The sequence below is a fragment of the Sorex fumeus genome, unplaced genomic scaffold (genome assembly GCF_029834395.1).
Source record: "Sorex fumeus unplaced genomic scaffold, SorFum_2.1 ptg000044l, whole genome shotgun sequence".
NCBI classification, from domain to species: domain Eukaryota; kingdom Metazoa; phylum Chordata; class Mammalia; order Eulipotyphla; family Soricidae; genus Sorex; species Sorex fumeus.
This window is the reverse complement of record NW_026606101.1, coordinates 67,931,195-67,949,058: the sequence shown is the minus strand read 5'-3', so window position 1 is coordinate 67,949,058 and position 17,864 is coordinate 67,931,195. Positions and strand designations below refer to the sequence as shown.

Below are 17,864 nucleotides of genomic sequence, written 5' to 3'. Positions count from 1 at the left end.
CTGGGAGATGTGCTCTGGGGCCCCCTGGGACGCCCCTGCCCTGTGATCACCATGGACAGACATGAGCAGTGAGCCGAGGTCAGGAAAGGGTCTTATGCCAGGGGCTCTGGCATTTCTAGGAGAGCTGAGCATAGAGGGTGAAGGGAAGGCAAACAAATGCCCGGGACAGCCCAGCCTTATTTGCTGTTTGCTTTCTCTTGGAAGAAAGGCCCACGGGCCTCCTGGAAGCATATTGCGGACTCCTAGCCCCAAACCATGTGGAAAATTGGGTTTCTTGAGGAGCAGACACGCAGAGCTGAGCCTGACCCATGTTCCGCAGGCCCTCCCACCAGTGGCTCTGAGGGCACCCCATTTCCCGGGAGACAGGACTCTCCTCGTGACCGCTGATGGCAGGCAGCAGCATCTACCCAGGAGCCTCAGACTCACACCAAGATGCCTCCCATAGCCCCTTCCTGGAGGAACAGAGCCAACATTGCTTGTACGTGAAGAGAAGGCAGAGAGGAGTGAAGATGATTCCTGCATTGGGGCTGGAGAGACAGCACAGTGGGTAGGGCGTTTGCCTTGCACGCGGCCGACCCGGGTTCGATTCCCAGCATCCCATATGGTCCCCTGAGCACCGCCAGGAGTAACTCCTGAGTGCAGAGCCAGGAGTGACCCAAAAAGGCAAAAAAAAAAAAAAAAAGATGATTCCTGCATTTCTGAGGGGCTGCCAGATACTGAGCTAGGGAGACCAGGGATCTCTGTGCAGAAAGAAAAGGCCCATAAAGGGGGTTGGAGGAGGATCGGGGGAAGGAAAAATGCAGGGAAGGCATATGGGCTTCCGGAGAGGAGGTCCATTCTGCCTGTTACTGGTTTCTGTAATGGGTGGCGTTTCTTGAACATTGGAGCCTAGTTTCAATTCTCCAAGTCTTGAGAGCCTCGTTCATGACTTAGAATCAGATTCTCATGTGCTGACATCCTCATCTGGGTTTCTGTCTCACTGAGCTTTGTCCTCTCAACAAAATGCTACAGGCTGGATTTCTCTAATCCCTAAATAAGGAAGTTCAAGATCTTGGTGGTGGCAGCCTGGGTTCCTGGTGGGGGCCCTTTCCAGATTTGTGAACAGCTGACATCTGCTGGGGCCTTACAAGGCCTTTCGTTGGTGCAAGTCGCTGGAAAGAGAAGGATCCCTCTGTCTTTCTTATAAGGGCTCCCTGATCCTGACCTCATCAAAACCTAGTTAACCCCCAAAGACCCCAACTCCAAATGCTATCCCACTACAGATTAGGGCTTTAACCTGAGTGTTGGTGTCAGGTGGTGCTGGTAGAGAGGACAGAAATATTTGAAACATAATGGATTTCTTCAGTCACTGAAAAGTTTTATCTCTTTACAATCATTAAAATGCACGTGTTTAGAAAGCCCTGGACCCCAAATAAGCAAAGCTTCATGCTCCTTAAAATGTGGAATACCATGCAGCATTGGCACTGAAATTTTTTTTTTTTAAACCAACCAACCAACAAACAAAAAAGCAGAACTCTTAATACTTTTGTTTTCTCCTCAATAAAAAGCCATGGTCATCCGAACTCTTTGTTTTTGTTTTTTAATGTTTTATTTATTTATTTTTGCTTTTTGGGTCTTACTTGTTCTTTGTCGGTCACCAGATTTTAAAGATTGAGTTTCCGTTCTTTTCTGTTTTGAATCTAAAATTGGGAAATAAATCTGGGGAAAAGATTTGCATTGGAATAATAAAATAAATTTTCCTGAAAAAAAAAAAAAGAAAAGTTCTTATCTACCCAGCCACTCCATCTTTATAAAGGTCCTGAGCCCTGAGGACACTTGGCATTGGTGGTCCCAGCATGTTCCCAATTCCTTATAGGAAGAAGCAAAACATTGATGGACAGTGCTTTAATGCAAAGTCCCTTTTGGTGGTTCCTTCGCCCAGACTGATGACTTGGTCTTCTCTTGGCTGTCGGTTGCTGCCATCAGCCTGGGAGCAGGAGGGCTGGGGCCCCTTCTCACTGAGAACAGTCCCTGCAGTCACTGCCTGTCTCTTGCTGCCCTTAATTCACAAGGAAATTTAAAATAGGGAGAAACTACATGTGTGAACATAGCAATTTCCAGGACAAATCCAAAAACACTCTTGATAGCTTTGAAAGGTTTTGTAGGCGGGAGCATGTTTAACTCGGACAAAAATCAATCTTGCCAGAAACACAAGACTAAGCTCATTTTCTCAGAGATGTGGAAGAGTTTGAAACAGTGCCACAGGACAGGGAGGTTTACTTTGGCAAGAATTTACTGGTTTTAAAGTAAGAACTTATTTTCAGGATTGAATGGGAATGTGATTCCTGAGAGAACTTTAGTCTTTCCCCAGGGGGTCCCAAGTGTTAGGCTATGGATTTCTTTGCATTGTGCAGTGAACGGACTTCTGTACAGTTATCTTTTTTCCCCTGTTCATGTAAACCCAACACTCCAGTCTTTGTTCCAAGTTTAGAACAATGAGTAAGGAATTGGTAATGTCAATATGGTATCACTCTGTGTATTGGTTTTTCCCTGATAAGAGTTTCATGCTTTAACAAGTTTATCTGTCCCGCTGACTTAACAAATCAGCCGAAAACCGGAATTGAGTTTCCAAAGGCTCCAAAATCAATAGGACAAGTATTGTTGACTTAAATATTTCCTTCTTGCAATAAATACAGAATTATGAGCAGTGGTTTTTGTGTGTACATTAGTACAACAAATATTTTTTATAGAATCCCTAATTTTAACTTCGTACATTGGGTTCTTTATAGCAGAAGTAGTGTAGGCAAACAGTGAACTCTTTCCAGCTGAGGTTAACAGAGGGTCTCCCCAGGATGAGTGAGTTGGAGAAATCTCTGCCCTGGTCTCTTGGTTTTCTCTCCTAGGCTAGTTTTTCTATACACCAGTTCCAAATAGTCAAAGAACACATTTTCAAACAGAAAGAGCACTGGATTCAGAGGCTTCCCTCATCCTGTTTATACATATGAGGCTATACCAATTCACTTTTTTTTTTGGCTTTTGGGTCACATCTGGCGATACTCAGGGGTTGCTCCTGGCTCTGTACTCAGGAATGACTCCTGGCGGTGCTCAGGGAACAATATGGGATGCCGGGGATTGAACCCAGGTGGGTTGCATGCAAGGCAAACACCCTCTCCACAGTGCTATCACTCTGCCCCCCCATCCACATTTCTTAAAGTTTCATCAATCAGCAACCACTCTCCAGTCTACATAGTTCGTTAGATTGACCAAGGCTGGCTTATGTGATAATGGAAGTGGGAACTCTCAACATTGGGCTAAAGCTCCCAATATGCTCATCCTGTGCATTTCTCACAGGTAACTAGCTCTGTGTACACCTCTACTCTGATGTCTACACTCAGCTTCCTAAGGATGCCTTGACTGGTTGACCAAGGCTGAAGGTATGTGGTGAAGACACTCAGAGGAGTTTTGATTAACCAAGTCAATGTCATGAAGGATCAAAGCTTAGGGTCCTTCTTGGGGGCAAGTGCCTTGCAGGAACAGCTGTGGTTTAGTGTGTCCAGTGGTTCCCATCACTGATGAAAGTGATGACCCAGGGCCCAGGGCTTCCTGAAGTTCTTTCTTGGGATTTCTTGGGCAGTTCTTTCCCAATGTGGACAACAACACCTCTAGAGGTGCTGAAACAATCAAGACTGGGTGGGGGGAGGGGGGAAGGGGCGGTGATAGCCTTAGGTACAATTGGGAACGTTACTGTTTGTCCATTTAAAGAACATAGATTTCCAGAGGGGAGCTGAGTCAATTTTTTCTTTTTCTGGAACAGGGGCATTCTGCCAACTCAGTCTGGATCCTCGTGCTTTGGGGTCTGTGGAGTGCAGGGTACACAGGAGGTTTAGTGTGGTTCAGTTCGAAAAGAGATTAGAGAAGGGAAGGTGACAGGAGGGCTCAGAGGGTCCCAGCAGGGTGATCAGAAGACAGGGTCATCAGAGAGAAGTGGGGAGGGTGATCAGGGGACTCTATACAGCCACCAGGGACCAGCTGCTGACTTCTGCCATCCCCATGGCACTCTCTCGGGGCTGGGGATGTTCTATCACTCCCTGTGAAATCAATTTTATTTATCTGAAAACAACAAAAAAATTATCAGGGAATCCAAATCTAACTTATTACTAATTTTGTGTGTGTGTGTGGTGCTGGGCTTCACACATGCAAGGCAGGCACTCTACCACTGAGCCCCATGCCCCATCCAACAGCACCCACGGTTATAGTGCAGGAAGCAGGTCCTCAATAATGCGTCCTGTTCAGCCATGTTTTACTAGAACGCTGGGGAAACACAAGCATCCCAGCTTTAGCTGAGCAAAACAATCTGGTGTCATCATTTGCCATTGAGTTGTACTTTCCCAGAGCTGACTACAGTGCTCAGAGATCACTTCAGCGTTCCTTCTCCTCTGTTTCTGGGTGGAAGGTGAGGGTGGGTGGCTTCTCTAGTTTTGCAAGGCGGAAGTGCCCATGAAGGCCAGTTATTTCCAGCACATGGCAGGGAGCCAAGACTCAGCCCACTGCTGGCTCCCAGCAGGGCAGGTTCCTCTCTTTGTGCTTAAGGTTCCACGACTGACCTGCCTTCATGCTGGTGACAGAGACCCCCCAAAATTCCGCTGCTGTCTACCTCATGCCCTGTTCACTTGTGTGGGCCATGTTAGAAGCAGTTAGAAGGCACTAAGGGGTCATCCCCGAGTGGGTGCTGGAGCACTGCTACCCCCTCCCTTCTGGAAGAAATTATCAATGTATTCAATGCCATGGAACTTTGCAAAGATGAACCGAGCCTAGTTCTAGGTGAGAACTGAGGTCAGTCCAAACAAGGAATTCAGCTCAACAAGCAAGAGTAGTGTGTCTAGACCCACAGTCCTGGGGAGCCACTGAAGTGGAAAACAAGACCACTTTGTGTGTCTGTGTCTGTGTCTGTGTCTGTGTGTGTGTCTCTGTGTGTGTGTGTTACAGCTGGATGTAGCACATTGAGTCACATGTGGATTGTGCTCTGTCAAGATCCACAGTCTGCTTGGGTGGGCGTTCTTGCTCAGAGCAGCATCCTGGAGAGACTGTGGCCGGCCACCTGTGCAAGGCCAGGAACAGGATGTGGGGCAGCGTGTGAGGTGGGATGAGGAGAGGGACTCCCTGACAAGAGGGTGACTCCCAAGAAGGTCACCAAGTGTGCATGTCGGTGGGGATGGGGAGAAGATCAGAGAAGAGCAGCATCTTGGGAGGGGAAGGACGAGGACTGCGGGGCGGGAGCTGTGGAATTGACTTCCTGAGCCCCTGTGGCCATGAGGAAGCTGTTACTCCACAAGGGGAACCTGGAGCTTCCTGAAAGTGCTCGCTGACAGGGGGACAATTTCTGCTGTAGATCGCCAAGTCTTTCGACTAATGGAGTTTATCTTTGCTTATTTGTGGTAATGGATTTTCTCCTTCCTTTCTTCTCCCTCCCTCCCCACCTCCCTCCCTCCCTCCCTCCCTCCCTCCCTCCCTCCCTGTCTCCCTCCCTATCTCCCTGCCTCCCTTCCTTCTTTCCTTCTGTCTTTCATTCTCTTTGGTAAAATATGAACTCCTTTCAGGGTTGTCTGGTGAAGACTCCTTATTTCTGCCCACGATTTCCTTGGAGCTGAACAGCTGAAGTATACAGTGTTGCTGTCTCTAGGGTAGAGATATGGTGAAGGTTTCTCTAGGCAAAATGGGCAGGATTAGTGAGTGACCTAAAACAATCAGGTGATTCCCTTCTTGTCCCCAATCTTGTGGGGGGGGGGGCTTAGCAAAGGGAGGAGCTTGTGGGAACTTGCGCTTAGCATTAACCTCCTGCCAGTCAGTCGTTTACTTTCCTCAGGGTTGTCCAATTGGAGGCGATTAGGTGGCATTTATCAGAAGGTACAGCAGGAAAAACTTGTTGACTTCGCCAAGACCTCAAAGAGGGGCCAAGCTGCAAGTTTCTGGTAGGAAGTTACGCGCTGATCCATTGGTTTTCTATTTTCTGGAAAAGTTCTGGGGAATATGAGAATATGAGAGACTGCAGAGACTTGGGCTCTCTGACCGGAGGTGGTTGGCCGGAGTCAGCCTCGGCTCCAGTTTGCAGAGGGAGGACCTAGAGGTCCAGAGCCTGGCTTGGTGGCAGGGACACTTGGTTAGTCAGGGCTGTGCTGTTATGTGTTCTCACCCATTTTTCCATCCTAACTTCTGTTTGTTGCCTTGGTTCATTTTCTCAGTTGGGTTCAAGTTTTGGAAAACAATCTTTTCTACGTGAGGAGTCCTATCTTCTGCAGCCAGTGATGTCTTTGCCTGTTCCATTCTCATATGCACAGTAGAAATACCTTCTAGTTTCATTGCAGTGGTTATGCTTAGCAGAACTTTGCGAAGGGAGCAGTGATAATGGACTTGGCATCATATTTCTGGTCTTTATGGGGGTGTTTCAGTGGTTTCTATTAAGTATGACAACGCTGTATGTTCTGGCAGACATGATTTGTTTGCTTAAGAAGTTTTCTGGGGGGCTTGAGAAATAGTACAGTGGGTAGGGCACTTGCCTTGCATATGGCTGACCTGAGTTGACTCCTGGCAACCCAGGTGGTCCCCTGAGCACCACCAGAAGTGATCCTTGAATGCAGAGCTGGGAGTGAGCCCTGAGCATTGCCAGGTGTGAAAAAAAATTTAAAAAAAGAAAAAGAAAGTTTTCTGATCTTTTTAAGTTTTCTGTTGAGCAACATTGATGCCATGATTTGTCTTTGTTCTGTCTCTTTCTTTTTTCTCTTTGGAAAATGCATTTGATGGGTTCAATTCCCAGCATCCCATTTGGTCTGAGCACAACCAGAAGTAATTCCTGAGTGCATGAGACAGGAGTAACCCTTGTGCATTGCCGGGTGTGACCCCAAAAAGCTCCTCCCCCCAAAATGCATATGATTTACAGCTTTTAAAAAAATTTTTTTGGTTTTTGGGCCACACCTGTCAGTGCTCAGGGCTTATTCCTGGTCCTGCACCCAGGGGTCCCTCCTGAAGGGCATGGGGGGACTATGTAAGATGCTGGGATTGAATCCAGGCTGTCCATGTGCAAGGTAAATGCCCTACCCACTGTACTATTGCTCTGGCCCCTGGTCTTCCTTTTAATGAATAATTTTTCTATTTAATACCCTTTCTTTCTTTCTTTCTTTCTTTCTTTCTTTCTTTCTTTCTTTCTTTCTTTCTTTCTTTCTTTCGCCTTTTGGGTTACACCCAGCTATGCTCAAGGGTTACTCCTTTCTCTGCAGGAATATGCTCAGGAATCACTCCTGGCAGTGTTTGGGGGACCATATGGGATGCGGGGGATTGAACCCGGGTCTACCACATGCTAGGCAAATGTCCTACCCACTGTACTATTCCTGGTCCTGAAATCATTCTTTTTTAAAATTTTTTTTTTTTTTTTTACTGTTTTGTTTTTAGTCACACCCAGAGTTCCTTAGGGCTTCTTCCTGACTCTGTGCTCCGGTGTCGCTCCTGACAGGGCTCAGAGGACCAGATGCCGTTCCAGGGATCAAATCCTGGTCAGCTATGTGCAAGGCCAGTGCCCTCCCCGCTGCGCTGTAGCTCCAGCCCCCTGAAATCACTTTTATTTTTTGCTTTTTTTTGGGGGGGGTCACACCTGACAATGCTCAGGGGTTACTCCTGGCTCTGCACTCAGGAATTACCCTTGGCGGTGCTCAGGGGACCATATGGGATGCTGGGAATCAAACCCGGTGGGCTGCGTGCAAGGCGAACGCCCTACCCACTGTGCTATTGCTCCAGCTCCTGAAATCACTCTTAAGGTCCTCAAGTAGTCTCGAGGAATGTCTTTTTTTCCTTTCAAATTCATCCTAATGAACGCCTCCTTCCTTTTTCCTTCTGTGGCCTCGGCTGGACCGGATGCCCTCTGGGACGTTCAGAGCTCGGCGCTGTCGCTGTCAGGCTTCGTGCATGGCCCGTGAATGAGCCGCCTGGGTCCTAAACAGCAGCTGTAAGGAGCCGCCAAGATGCTGAGGACGCTGCAGCTCTCCCTGTTGGCCTTCCTGCTGCTGGCCTGCGGCTTCCTCTACCAGTTCTCCCTCAGGTCCAGCTGCCTCTTCTGCCTGCCTTCCTACAGGTCCCAGCAGGGGCCCGAAGCCCTCCTGAGCACGGGGCACAGCATCGTGTTCCTGGAGACCTCGGAGAGGACAGAGCCTTCCCTGCTGGCCTCCTGCGCAGTGGAGTCGGCTGCCAGAATTTATCCCACGCAGCCGGTGCTCTTCCTGATGAAGGGGCTCCACGATTCCGCGCGGCAGCCCCCAAACTCCACACACGGAGCTTTTCCCCTCCTCTCGGCCATCAGCAATGTATTCCTCTTCCCTCTGGACATGAAAAGGCTGTTTGAAGACACCCCGTTGTTTTCATGGTACATGCATGTAAGTGTTCAAGAATCTTAGATGCAGTGTGAGAAAGGGTTCGCCAGAGAGGGGACGCAGTGCTGGAGATGGATGCTTGGCTCTTGCTTGCTCTGCTTCCTGCTTCCGTGAAGTGATTCCAGAACACTTTATTTGGTTTTATTGGGAACCAGATATCTTTTTCGTCGATTGCCTCGAGCAGGCCCCAGTAACGTCTCCTTCATCCTAGCCCTGAGATTTTTAAGAAAGTGCTATATTCAAGGCTCTTTAGGAGAATGAGACCCATCATTGTTACTGGTATTTGGCATATTGGGTACGCCACGGGGAGTTTGCCAGACTCTGCCGTGTGGGCAGGTTACATTCCGTAGCCTGCCAGTTTGTCCAAAGTAGGAATGAGATAATAAGACGTCATAATAAGATGTTGCCCAGCCGCGGGGGCAGGAGACTGCACTGTTCTCTTCCGGGAGCTGGTTTTTATAGATATCTTTATATCTTTTTGTGGCCAGTTTTATTTCTCAGGATCTAGGTAACTCATGAGGCAATCCTTACTGGAATGAGTTTCTTACTGGAATGAATTTCTGTACCTTTTCCAAGTATAAGACTACTTATTTTTCACAATTTCTGTCTATGGTTAAATTTTGCTTTTTTTCACCCGAGCTGGGAAACTAGGCAGTTTTTTTTTAATGATATAAATAGAACATTCAAGAAGGATCAGGTGGAGAGGTTCTATATGAGATTGGGTTGGAGATAAGAATGGCCTTTAAAGACAGATCTAGGGTCGGAGCAATAGTACAGCAGGTAGGGCATTTGCCTTGCATACGGCCGACCTGGGTTTGATTCCCGGCATCCCATATGGTCCCCTGAGCAAAACGAGAAATAACTCCTGAGTGTAGAGCCAGGAAAAAGCCTTGAGCATTTCTGGGTGTGATCCAAAAGCCAAAAAAATAAAAGGACTGATCTAAATTATTCGAATCATAAGCCAGAACAGATGCCAGCAAGCTTTTTCTTCATAAAAAGCCAACCAGTAAGTTTTTTAGGCTTTGTAGGCTAAAAAAGTATAACTGAAAATATCATATAGGCATTTGTAACAGATTCCAAATACTGTTTTAAAAGATCAACATAACCTTGGTTATTTATGAAAATAGGATGTATTCATGCATAATTAGGTAGACCAGAAGTTCCAGTCAGTCTTGCTGAGCTAAAATCCCAGTACTGGCCAGGACCATTCCCCTCCAAAGTAAAAATCTTTCCTGTAGTCTTGCCCTCCTTTGCCACATCATATTTCTCTCTCTCTGTCTCTCTCTGTCTCTCTCTGTCTCTCTCTGTCTCTCTCTCTGTTTCAGCCATGGGGGTGAAGGTGGGGTGGGTTGTGTATGATTTGTCCCATTAGGGCATCACACCATAGCTGGTCACTGTCAGTAAGAGATGGCTCAATATGCTGCCCCCTGCTGGTGACCACTGAGTTTGCAGCACTGATGAGGGCAGCTCTAGGCATTGAAGACACAGGTGTGCGTGGTGTGTGTGTGTGTGGGGGGGGGGGGGTGGGAGGGTGGTGGTAATGGGAATGTAGGGCTTGTGAAGACTGTGAGATCCTGATGCTTTTCAGTGCTTGGCCCTGGGGGAGTTCTTAGGTTGACTTTAGTCTAAGGACTCCCCCCACCAAAACCACTCAGAATTTATCCCATGTTTCTAGGTCTACCTACTCCTCTCACTCTTCGATCAACTAAACAGTTTCAGCTGTTTTTACAAATCTTTTTTTATTCTGAATAACTGGAAGTCTAGAGCCAGTCTACCTGGGGTTCTATTTAATTTCAGCCTTTCTTACCTTGGACAAATTACTGAACCGATTAGTCTTTTTAAATTTTCACTTGTCCCCGGCCCCCTCAAAAATGAACCAGTAGTACCAGTCTTTGTACTGATTATCAAGAACCTGGGGACTTATTGGTGCACGTGAGCTACAATGATTTACGAGGTTTTCAGAAATCTATAAAACAGGATGATGTTGACAGTTCTGAAATGTCTTACTTGACCTCTTTTATTTGATTTTTATCACAGACTTTTAAGAAAAAATTATTTTGTCAAAAGCCCAGGGTTGTTGCTTAAGCTTTTAACGAGCACATTTAAATTTAGAAAAAAATTTGTTCCCTCTCTTCAAATTTTTAACATTCCACATTTGGGAACATTGCCAATTGTACTGGTTTAACCTTTTATACTTTTTAAAGCCACATTCTGTTTGGCTCACAGTTTATTTATTTATTTATTTGCTTTTTGGGTTACATCTGGCGATGCACAGGGGTTACTCCTGGCTCTGCACTCAGAATTACTCCTGGCAGTGCTGAGGGACGCTGGGAATCAAACCCAGGTTGGTCGCGTGCAAGGCAACACCCTACCCACTGTGCTATCGCTCCAGCCCCTTGGCTCACAATTTAGCCTTTGGAATCAACTCCCCTTACTCAACCAATCCATCAGCAAATCCTGATGGCATCGCCTTGACCATGCACCTGAATCCAACCCACTTGCTCACCTCCTGTTTTCTCTTTGCTTTCCATCATCATCATCTGAATAGTTTCAACCCTCCTGGCCCCTGCTTGCCTGTTTGCTCTCGTCCTCCTTCCTCCCAACACTGCCCCACCTCTGTTTTCCACACCACAGCTTGTTGTGTGAGCTTTTAAAAACAATTTCGTGACAATTTAGATCACGTGACAGGCCCACAGGATTAGCCCTGTCCACTGCCCTCAGCCCTTGCTCCTCCTTCCTGTGCCTGCACATGGGATTGTGCTCTTGCCTCAGGACCCTGCACAAACTCGTTTTTTTTTTTTAAAGAACTTTATTTAAACACTGTGATTTACAAAGTTGTTCAGAACAGAGTTGTTTTAGGTATTTAACATTCCAACACCGATTCCACCACCAAAGTGCCCTTCTCTCCATCAATGTCCCATCTCCCCCCAAGCCTGCTCTCTTAGCAGCCACACATTAATTTACTTTATATTGCTTATTACAGCATATAGCTCATAATGGTGATGCTAAAGACATGGCTAGAGACTTTCTTGTGCTGTTATGTGCTCAGTAAATTCACAGGATCCACACAGAGTTAGGATTTCTGTGTTATTTTTTCACTCACTGAACTTAGTGGGCTTTTACTCATTTTTCCCATCTGATTTTCTTGTTTTCCCTGGACTGTGATCTCTGTGACTTTTGACAGTGATGCACAGCTGCATATGTGGCTGCGTGCTTATGGGGCTCTGGAGCTGGGACAATCAACTCCAGTGTCTCTGGCATCCCTCTGAGATGAGCTGGGAAGCTGGATCATTTCTCTGGCTGTGGTGGTGGTAGCCAGATGCATAATATCCTTCCTAACCCAGTACCTGCTTTCTCCAGCTTCTTCCGGATGGTTCACATCCCCACTTCATTCAAGTGCCTGCCGCTGGAAGTCCAAGGAAGAGGTGCCACCTGCTCTCTCTCATGCCCCCACCAGACTTTTCCTTCATATCCTTTTTTTCCATTTTTTTTTCTTTTTGGGTCACACCCAGCGATGCACAGGGGATACTCCTGGCTCATGCACTTAGGAATTAGTCCTGGTGGTGCTCGGGGGACCATATGGGATGCTGGGAATCGAACCGGGTCAGCCACGTGCAAGGCAAATGCCCTACACACTGTGCTATCGCTCTAGCCCCTTCCTTCATATCCTTACCAACATTTTACACATGTGCATACATACATATATGTACATGTTTTCGTCTCCATCTCATTCCAACTGGATTTTTGTGTGCTGTTCACTGCTGTTTCCTTGAGAAAGTGCTCAGTGACTATTATCAAAGAATTAGGGCTGGAGAGATAGCACAGCGGGTAGGGCGTTTGCCTTGCACGCGGCCGACCCGGGTTCGATTCCCAGCATCCCATGTGGTGGTCCCCTGAGCACTGCCAGGAGTAACTCCTGAGTGCAGAGCCAGGAGTAACCCCTGTGCATCACCAGGTATGACCCAATGAGCAAAAAAAAAAAAGAATTAGTGAGCCAAGGTGTGCACGCAAGCATGCATAGAAAGATCCTGTTACTAACTCTCAAAGACCATATTTATTGATATTTTCTATAGCTTTTCATTAATTTTTTTCTTTATCAGTTTCTAGTATGTTTTAGGACTTAAAAACATCTTTTTCAGTTTCAGGCTTGTGACTAATGTACCCTCTGCTGAAAATGACCCCTACAACTCATTGTGAAATTTCTCCTTTGCCTTTCCACTGCTTACTGTTTATTATTTTGAACAATGTCATGACTTATTTAAAAGCAGCTAAGCTCTGGAGCCTGAGCAATAGTAAAGCAGGTACCACATTTGGTTCCCTGAACCCCCCTCCCCAAGAGTGAGCCCTGAGATCAGAGCCATAACTAAGCCAGAAACACTGCCAGGTGCGACCCCAGAAGAAGACAAGCTGCAAGATCTTCCCATCAGTCTTGAGTGCCGGCTGTAAACTTTCTTTTCTTGATTGGGGACATACCCAGCTGTGTGGGGTTGAGGGGATGACAGATGGCCATCAGGACCATCCTGGAGGTTCTGGAGGATGACAGGCAGGTGCTGGGGACTGAAATCAGCGTCTCCCACATGCTAGGAATATACCCTGCTTCCTTGAGCTATCTCCAGACCCTAGTGCTTTTAATTTTTTAAATAACTTCTTCTTCTTCTTCTTCTTCTTCTTCTTCTTCTTCTTCTTCTTCTTCTTCTTATTATTATTATTATTATTATTATTATTATTATGTTTTGAGGCAACATCTGGTGGTGTTCAGAGGTCACACCAGAACCTTGGGTTCAGGGGTCATTCCTGGTGATGCTCCAGGAACCATATGTAGTGCCAGGACTTGAATCAGGATTGTGGCCACAGTTGCAAGCTAGGGAAGTGCCTTAATCTATCACTCTGGCTCCTATACTTCTTATTTCTTTTTTAAATTTTTTTCTTCTTATATTTATTTATTGAATCACTGTGGGAAAAGTTACTAAGCTTTCAGGTTTAAGTCTCAGTCACACAATGATCAAACACCTCTCCCTTCACCAGTACTCATTTTTCACCACTAAGAACCCCAATATACCCCCCTCCCACCCTGCCCAATGCCTGTGAGGCAGATGATTTCCACTTCACTCTTTTCTACATTGATTACATTCATTATTTTGACAAAAGATGCACCATTATTGTTTAGAATTCCCATCCCCCCAACAATCAGAATTGCTGAAAAGGCATTGTGAAATACTTTGTTTTCTATAGCTGGTTATAAGAATCATATAATGTCATATAATGATTTTGAATTTCTGCAAAGAGCCAAATAATTATGAGATTGGTTTCTGTGCATCTGGTGTTATGGCTGTGCCGGAGAGTTGCTCATTGCGGGAAACTCATGACCTCAGTAGGGCGTGAAGGACAAGGCGGTACTGCCCCCCTTCCCATGAGACTGCAGTTGCCCTGTCACTGCCGGTTCATACCTGGCTTTCCAATAAGCTCTAAGGCGGCGGCCACCTTGCTGCCGGGGGGGGGGGGGGGGGGGCAGGGAATGGCGGAAGGGAGCAACACCCTTTCCCTCCTGGGGAGGCATGGTGCCATAGTTTAACGCATGGTCCATTCACTTTTCTGCCACAAGCTGCTGGGCTCTGGATTAAGTCCTTTTGCCTCTGGAGCCATGGCCATGCCAGAGAGCCGCTCATGGGGGCAACTCGTGACCTCAGTAGGGCATGAAGGACGAGCCGGTATTGCCCCCTTCCCATGAGACTGCAGTTGCCCCGTCACTGTCGTCTCATACCTGGCTTTCCAATAAGCTCTGAGGTGGTGACCACCTTGTATGTGGTCCAGATGCATTTCTGCCAAAAGCCTCTGGGCTTTCAAGATTTGTTTCTGAGTCTCTAGGATCATGGCTGTTAATCAGCTTGATCAGGAGCCAGAGAGGTGGTTTGTAGGCAGGCAACTTGGGGTCTTGCTGGGATGGGTAGGAAAAGGCTAGTTCCACCCCCATCTGGTGAGTCCCCACTTGTCTCGTCACTGCAGGCCCAAACCTGACTGTCCAGTGGCCTCTGAAGGATGGTAGTCACGGGGGCCAAGGGGAATAGGCCAAGGCATGAAACCCATTCCCACCTGTAGTGGCCCAATGCCAGTAACCTACTGCAGGAATAGGACGTATTTCTGCCAAAAGCCTTTGGGTTCCGAGATTCTTTTCTGAGTCTCTGGGATCATGGTCGTTAAGCAGTGCGATCAGGAACCAGAGAGGCCATGCCTCCAATTATATAGCTGAGCCAGAGGTGGTTTGTGGGTGTGTCTCCCACTTACCTAACTTTTGGCCATTTACTTTCTTGGTAAACTTTGCCCCAAGTTTTTGGGGTCTGGCCAAAGGCACAGCAGCAATTTGGGGGTATCTGCAAGTCTGACGGTGCCATCAGGCTCTGATGCACTTGCCTCACAGGTACAGATTGACCCACTGGCAGCACCATACCCCTTTACACTTCTCATTTAAAGGGGAGAGGTGTGGTGTTAGGATTATGGACACTTACCTCATACAGATATAAAGAAAATTTTTTTTCTTGTGATGAAAGGTCTTAGATTTACTCTCTTAACAACTTTCAAGTATATCATACATTAGATAGCAGTATTAGTAGCGTTGCTGATAGTTATTATATTGTACATTATATCCCCTACTTACTTATTTTACTATTGGAAGTTTGTACCTTATTAACACTTTAAGCTAATAACTGATTTCTGGCATCTGATAATCACAAACATGATCTTTTTTTCCCTCTGAGTTTGTTTTTATGTTTACATATAAATGAGGTAATACTGCTTAAAAAAAAAAAAGGATTATGGACACAGGAAACCATCACAGTCACAACAATGTTGTTAATCACAGTCCTCAATCGATTAAAAAAATAGTTACAAAAGTAAAGACAACTTTTTTTGAGGGGGTCAGGAGGTAAGTCTGGTGAATTTTCAGAGTGGGGCTTTTGGCAGATAATTCGGGGTGCTGGTTTCTAGCGGGGGCATGGTCTCTGGCAGGGACCCCTCTGCCCCGCCCCCTGCTGCTGGGAACTGATTCTGCTGCTTCTGCAGGTCGACATCAGTGCACAGAGCAACTGGCTCCATGTCAGCTCAGACGCAGCCCGCCTGGCCGTCATCTGGAAGCACGGGGGCATCTACATGGACACCGACGTCATTTCCATCAGACCCATCCCTGCAGAGAACTTTCTGGCCGCTCAAGCTTCTCAGTTCTCTAGCAATGGGGTGTTTGGATTCCTCCCCCGCCACCCCTTCCTGTGGGCATGCATGGAAAACTTTGTGGAGCACTATGACTCCCGGGTCTGGGGGAAACAGGGTCCTGATTTGATGTCGAGGATGCTGAGAGTGTGGTGCAGGCTGGGAGACTTCCAGGAGGTGGGTGATCTGAAGTGTTCCAACTTGTCCTTCCTGCACCCCCAGAGATTTTACCCCATTTCTTATCCGGAGTGGAGGCGCTACTATGAGGTCTGGGACACAGAGCCAAACTTCAATCAGTCCTATGCTCTGCATCTGTGGAACTACATGAACAAGGAGGGTCGGACTGTGGTGAGAGGCAGCAACACTCTGGTGGAAAATCTCTACCGGAAGTACTGTCCCCAGACATACAGCCACCTGATTCAAGGCCCAGAGGAGCCTGTCACCCAGCAGCTGGGCCAAGGTGACAAATAGAGCCAACGTGATGCGGTGGGATCTGCACTTTCCCCAGAGATGTGGGGTTTTACTAATCCAGTTAGAATGAATTAATCCAGTTCGGATTAGCTTTCTCTGTCTACAATAAGAAACTCCCAAGAACATTGACTTATAAAATGTCGGTGTCTCTGTCATGTGGAAGATGTTTGAAGACAGGCAGCTTGAGGTGGCAAAGATGCTGCAGCCATCAGGATTCAAGGCTTCTTGGATGTATTTGTCATCCCAGTATTCACAGTCCAGGAGGTTCTGGCTGCTAAGTCTGTCTGCATTTCAGGCAGCAGGAGGATGAAAGGAAGAAATGTGCAACTTCTTCATTTGTATGAAGACTTCTTGCAAGTACAACATAACATTCTGTTACATTTTATGGGCTAGAATGAAGCTGCAGGAGAGACTGGGAAAACTTTTCTTTGTCTGGCCACACCCAATCTCAGGGTATGCTCCTGGCTCTGCTTTCAGAGATCACTCCTGGCAGTGCTTGGGGGACCGTAAATGGTGCCAGAGATCCAACCAAGATCAGTCATGTGCAAGGCAAGTGCCCTTCCCATGGTATTATTGCTCCAGCCTGAGGCTGGGAAATTTAAGGAGGAAAAAGAAATGGGTATTGGAAGGGGCAACTAATAGTTTTGCAACCTGTTCTATTTACTCTTAGAAGATGAACTCCAGGACTCTCTAGAGAACTAACTGGGCTAAAAAGAGACTTAAGGGCTTCAGAAATAGCTAAAGGTCTGAGAGATTGCTTTGCATGAGGGAGCTCTGGGTTCCATCCCTGGCACTGTATACCCTGCCCCCCAAGTACTGCTGGGAGCTACCCCAGAACACAGAGCCAGGAGTAGCACCTGAATATTGCTGCATGTGCTCCAAAACCAAGACAGAGAGAGAGAGAGAGAGAGGAGAGAGTGAGTGAGTGAGAGAGAGGCTTGGATTTTAGTTATTATTTTATTATTTATTAAGGAAGTCAGTTCAATACATTTTAACTAAACCCCTTCTGTGTTCCAAACACTGATGTAGATGCTGAAGGACCATTGGATTAAGTACAGGTCTGTCTGTGTCACTTAGTGCTGCTCGAGCCTTAACCTTAGTGATATCAGCATCCAGTATCAGAGCAGGTATCAGCATCCGGTTCTGGCAAGGATCTTCTGGGGGACAGACTGTGTGTGTCTTCTTGTTGGTGCTTTGTATGGCAGAGAGACCAAGAAAATACTCCAGGACCACTTGTTTGAGGTCTCTGATAACATTTAGGACACCTCCATCTTCATCACCTTATGATTTCCCAAAGGTCCCACCTCTTACATTGTGGGTTAGAATTCCAACATACTAAAATTTTTTTTGGTGGGGGGATGTTATGCACGTTCAGTCCATTGTAGGCCTGAGCATTGTCGTCCTGCTCCATATTTTTTTCATGCTGCATTTCGGAACAAGCATTGTGGCCATGAGCTTTGTAAGTATCGCCCATTATTGCTTTATCTACCACAGGTTTCTTCTCAAGACCCAGGTGCAGCAAATAAAGTGTAAATTAAGGTGCCAGAGGGCAGTGAGCTGGCTAAATAGCAGCTAAATATTTTGGTATAATCCCCGAATTTCTCATTATGTCAGTTTTTTTAATTAAAAACCACAATTGAATATATGTCTTGGACACATTTTTTTTTTTCGTTAGCAGGTCAAGTTGGTTTTCTTAATAACTGCTGTGTTTCATTGTAGGATGTTAATTTATATAGTCAATACGTAAGTCGTGTACATGATATAGGTTTATTTTAATAGTCCTGATTCTTTCATTCCTGA

The 17,864-nt window shown here is 46.6% G+C and overlaps 1 protein-coding gene across 1 annotated transcript; it reads left to right on the top strand.

The window, feature by feature from the left end:
• The first annotated feature begins 7,988 nt into the window (after positions 1-7,988).
• Positions 7,989-16,064, top strand: A4GNT (alpha-1,4-N-acetylglucosaminyltransferase). The gene is made up of 2 exons (XM_056121456.1): positions 7,989-8,396; positions 15,450-16,064. The coding sequence occupies exons 1-2, from the start codon at positions 7,989-7,991 to the stop codon at positions 16,062-16,064; spliced, it is 1,023 nt and encodes a 340-aa protein (XP_055977431.1).
• Positions 16,065-17,864: the final 1,800 nt, after the last annotated feature.

Bases quoted from the DNA above. Each gene is read 5' to 3' on its own strand.
- A4GNT (XM_056121456.1), top strand. From the start codon at position 7,989: ATGCTGAGGACGCTGCAGCTCTCCCTGTTGGCCTTCCTGCTGCTGGCC. The intron at 8,397-15,449 runs GTAAGTGTTCAA...CTGCTTCTGCAG, and splicing joins TGTTTTCATGGTACATGCAT to GTCGACATCAGTGCACAGAG.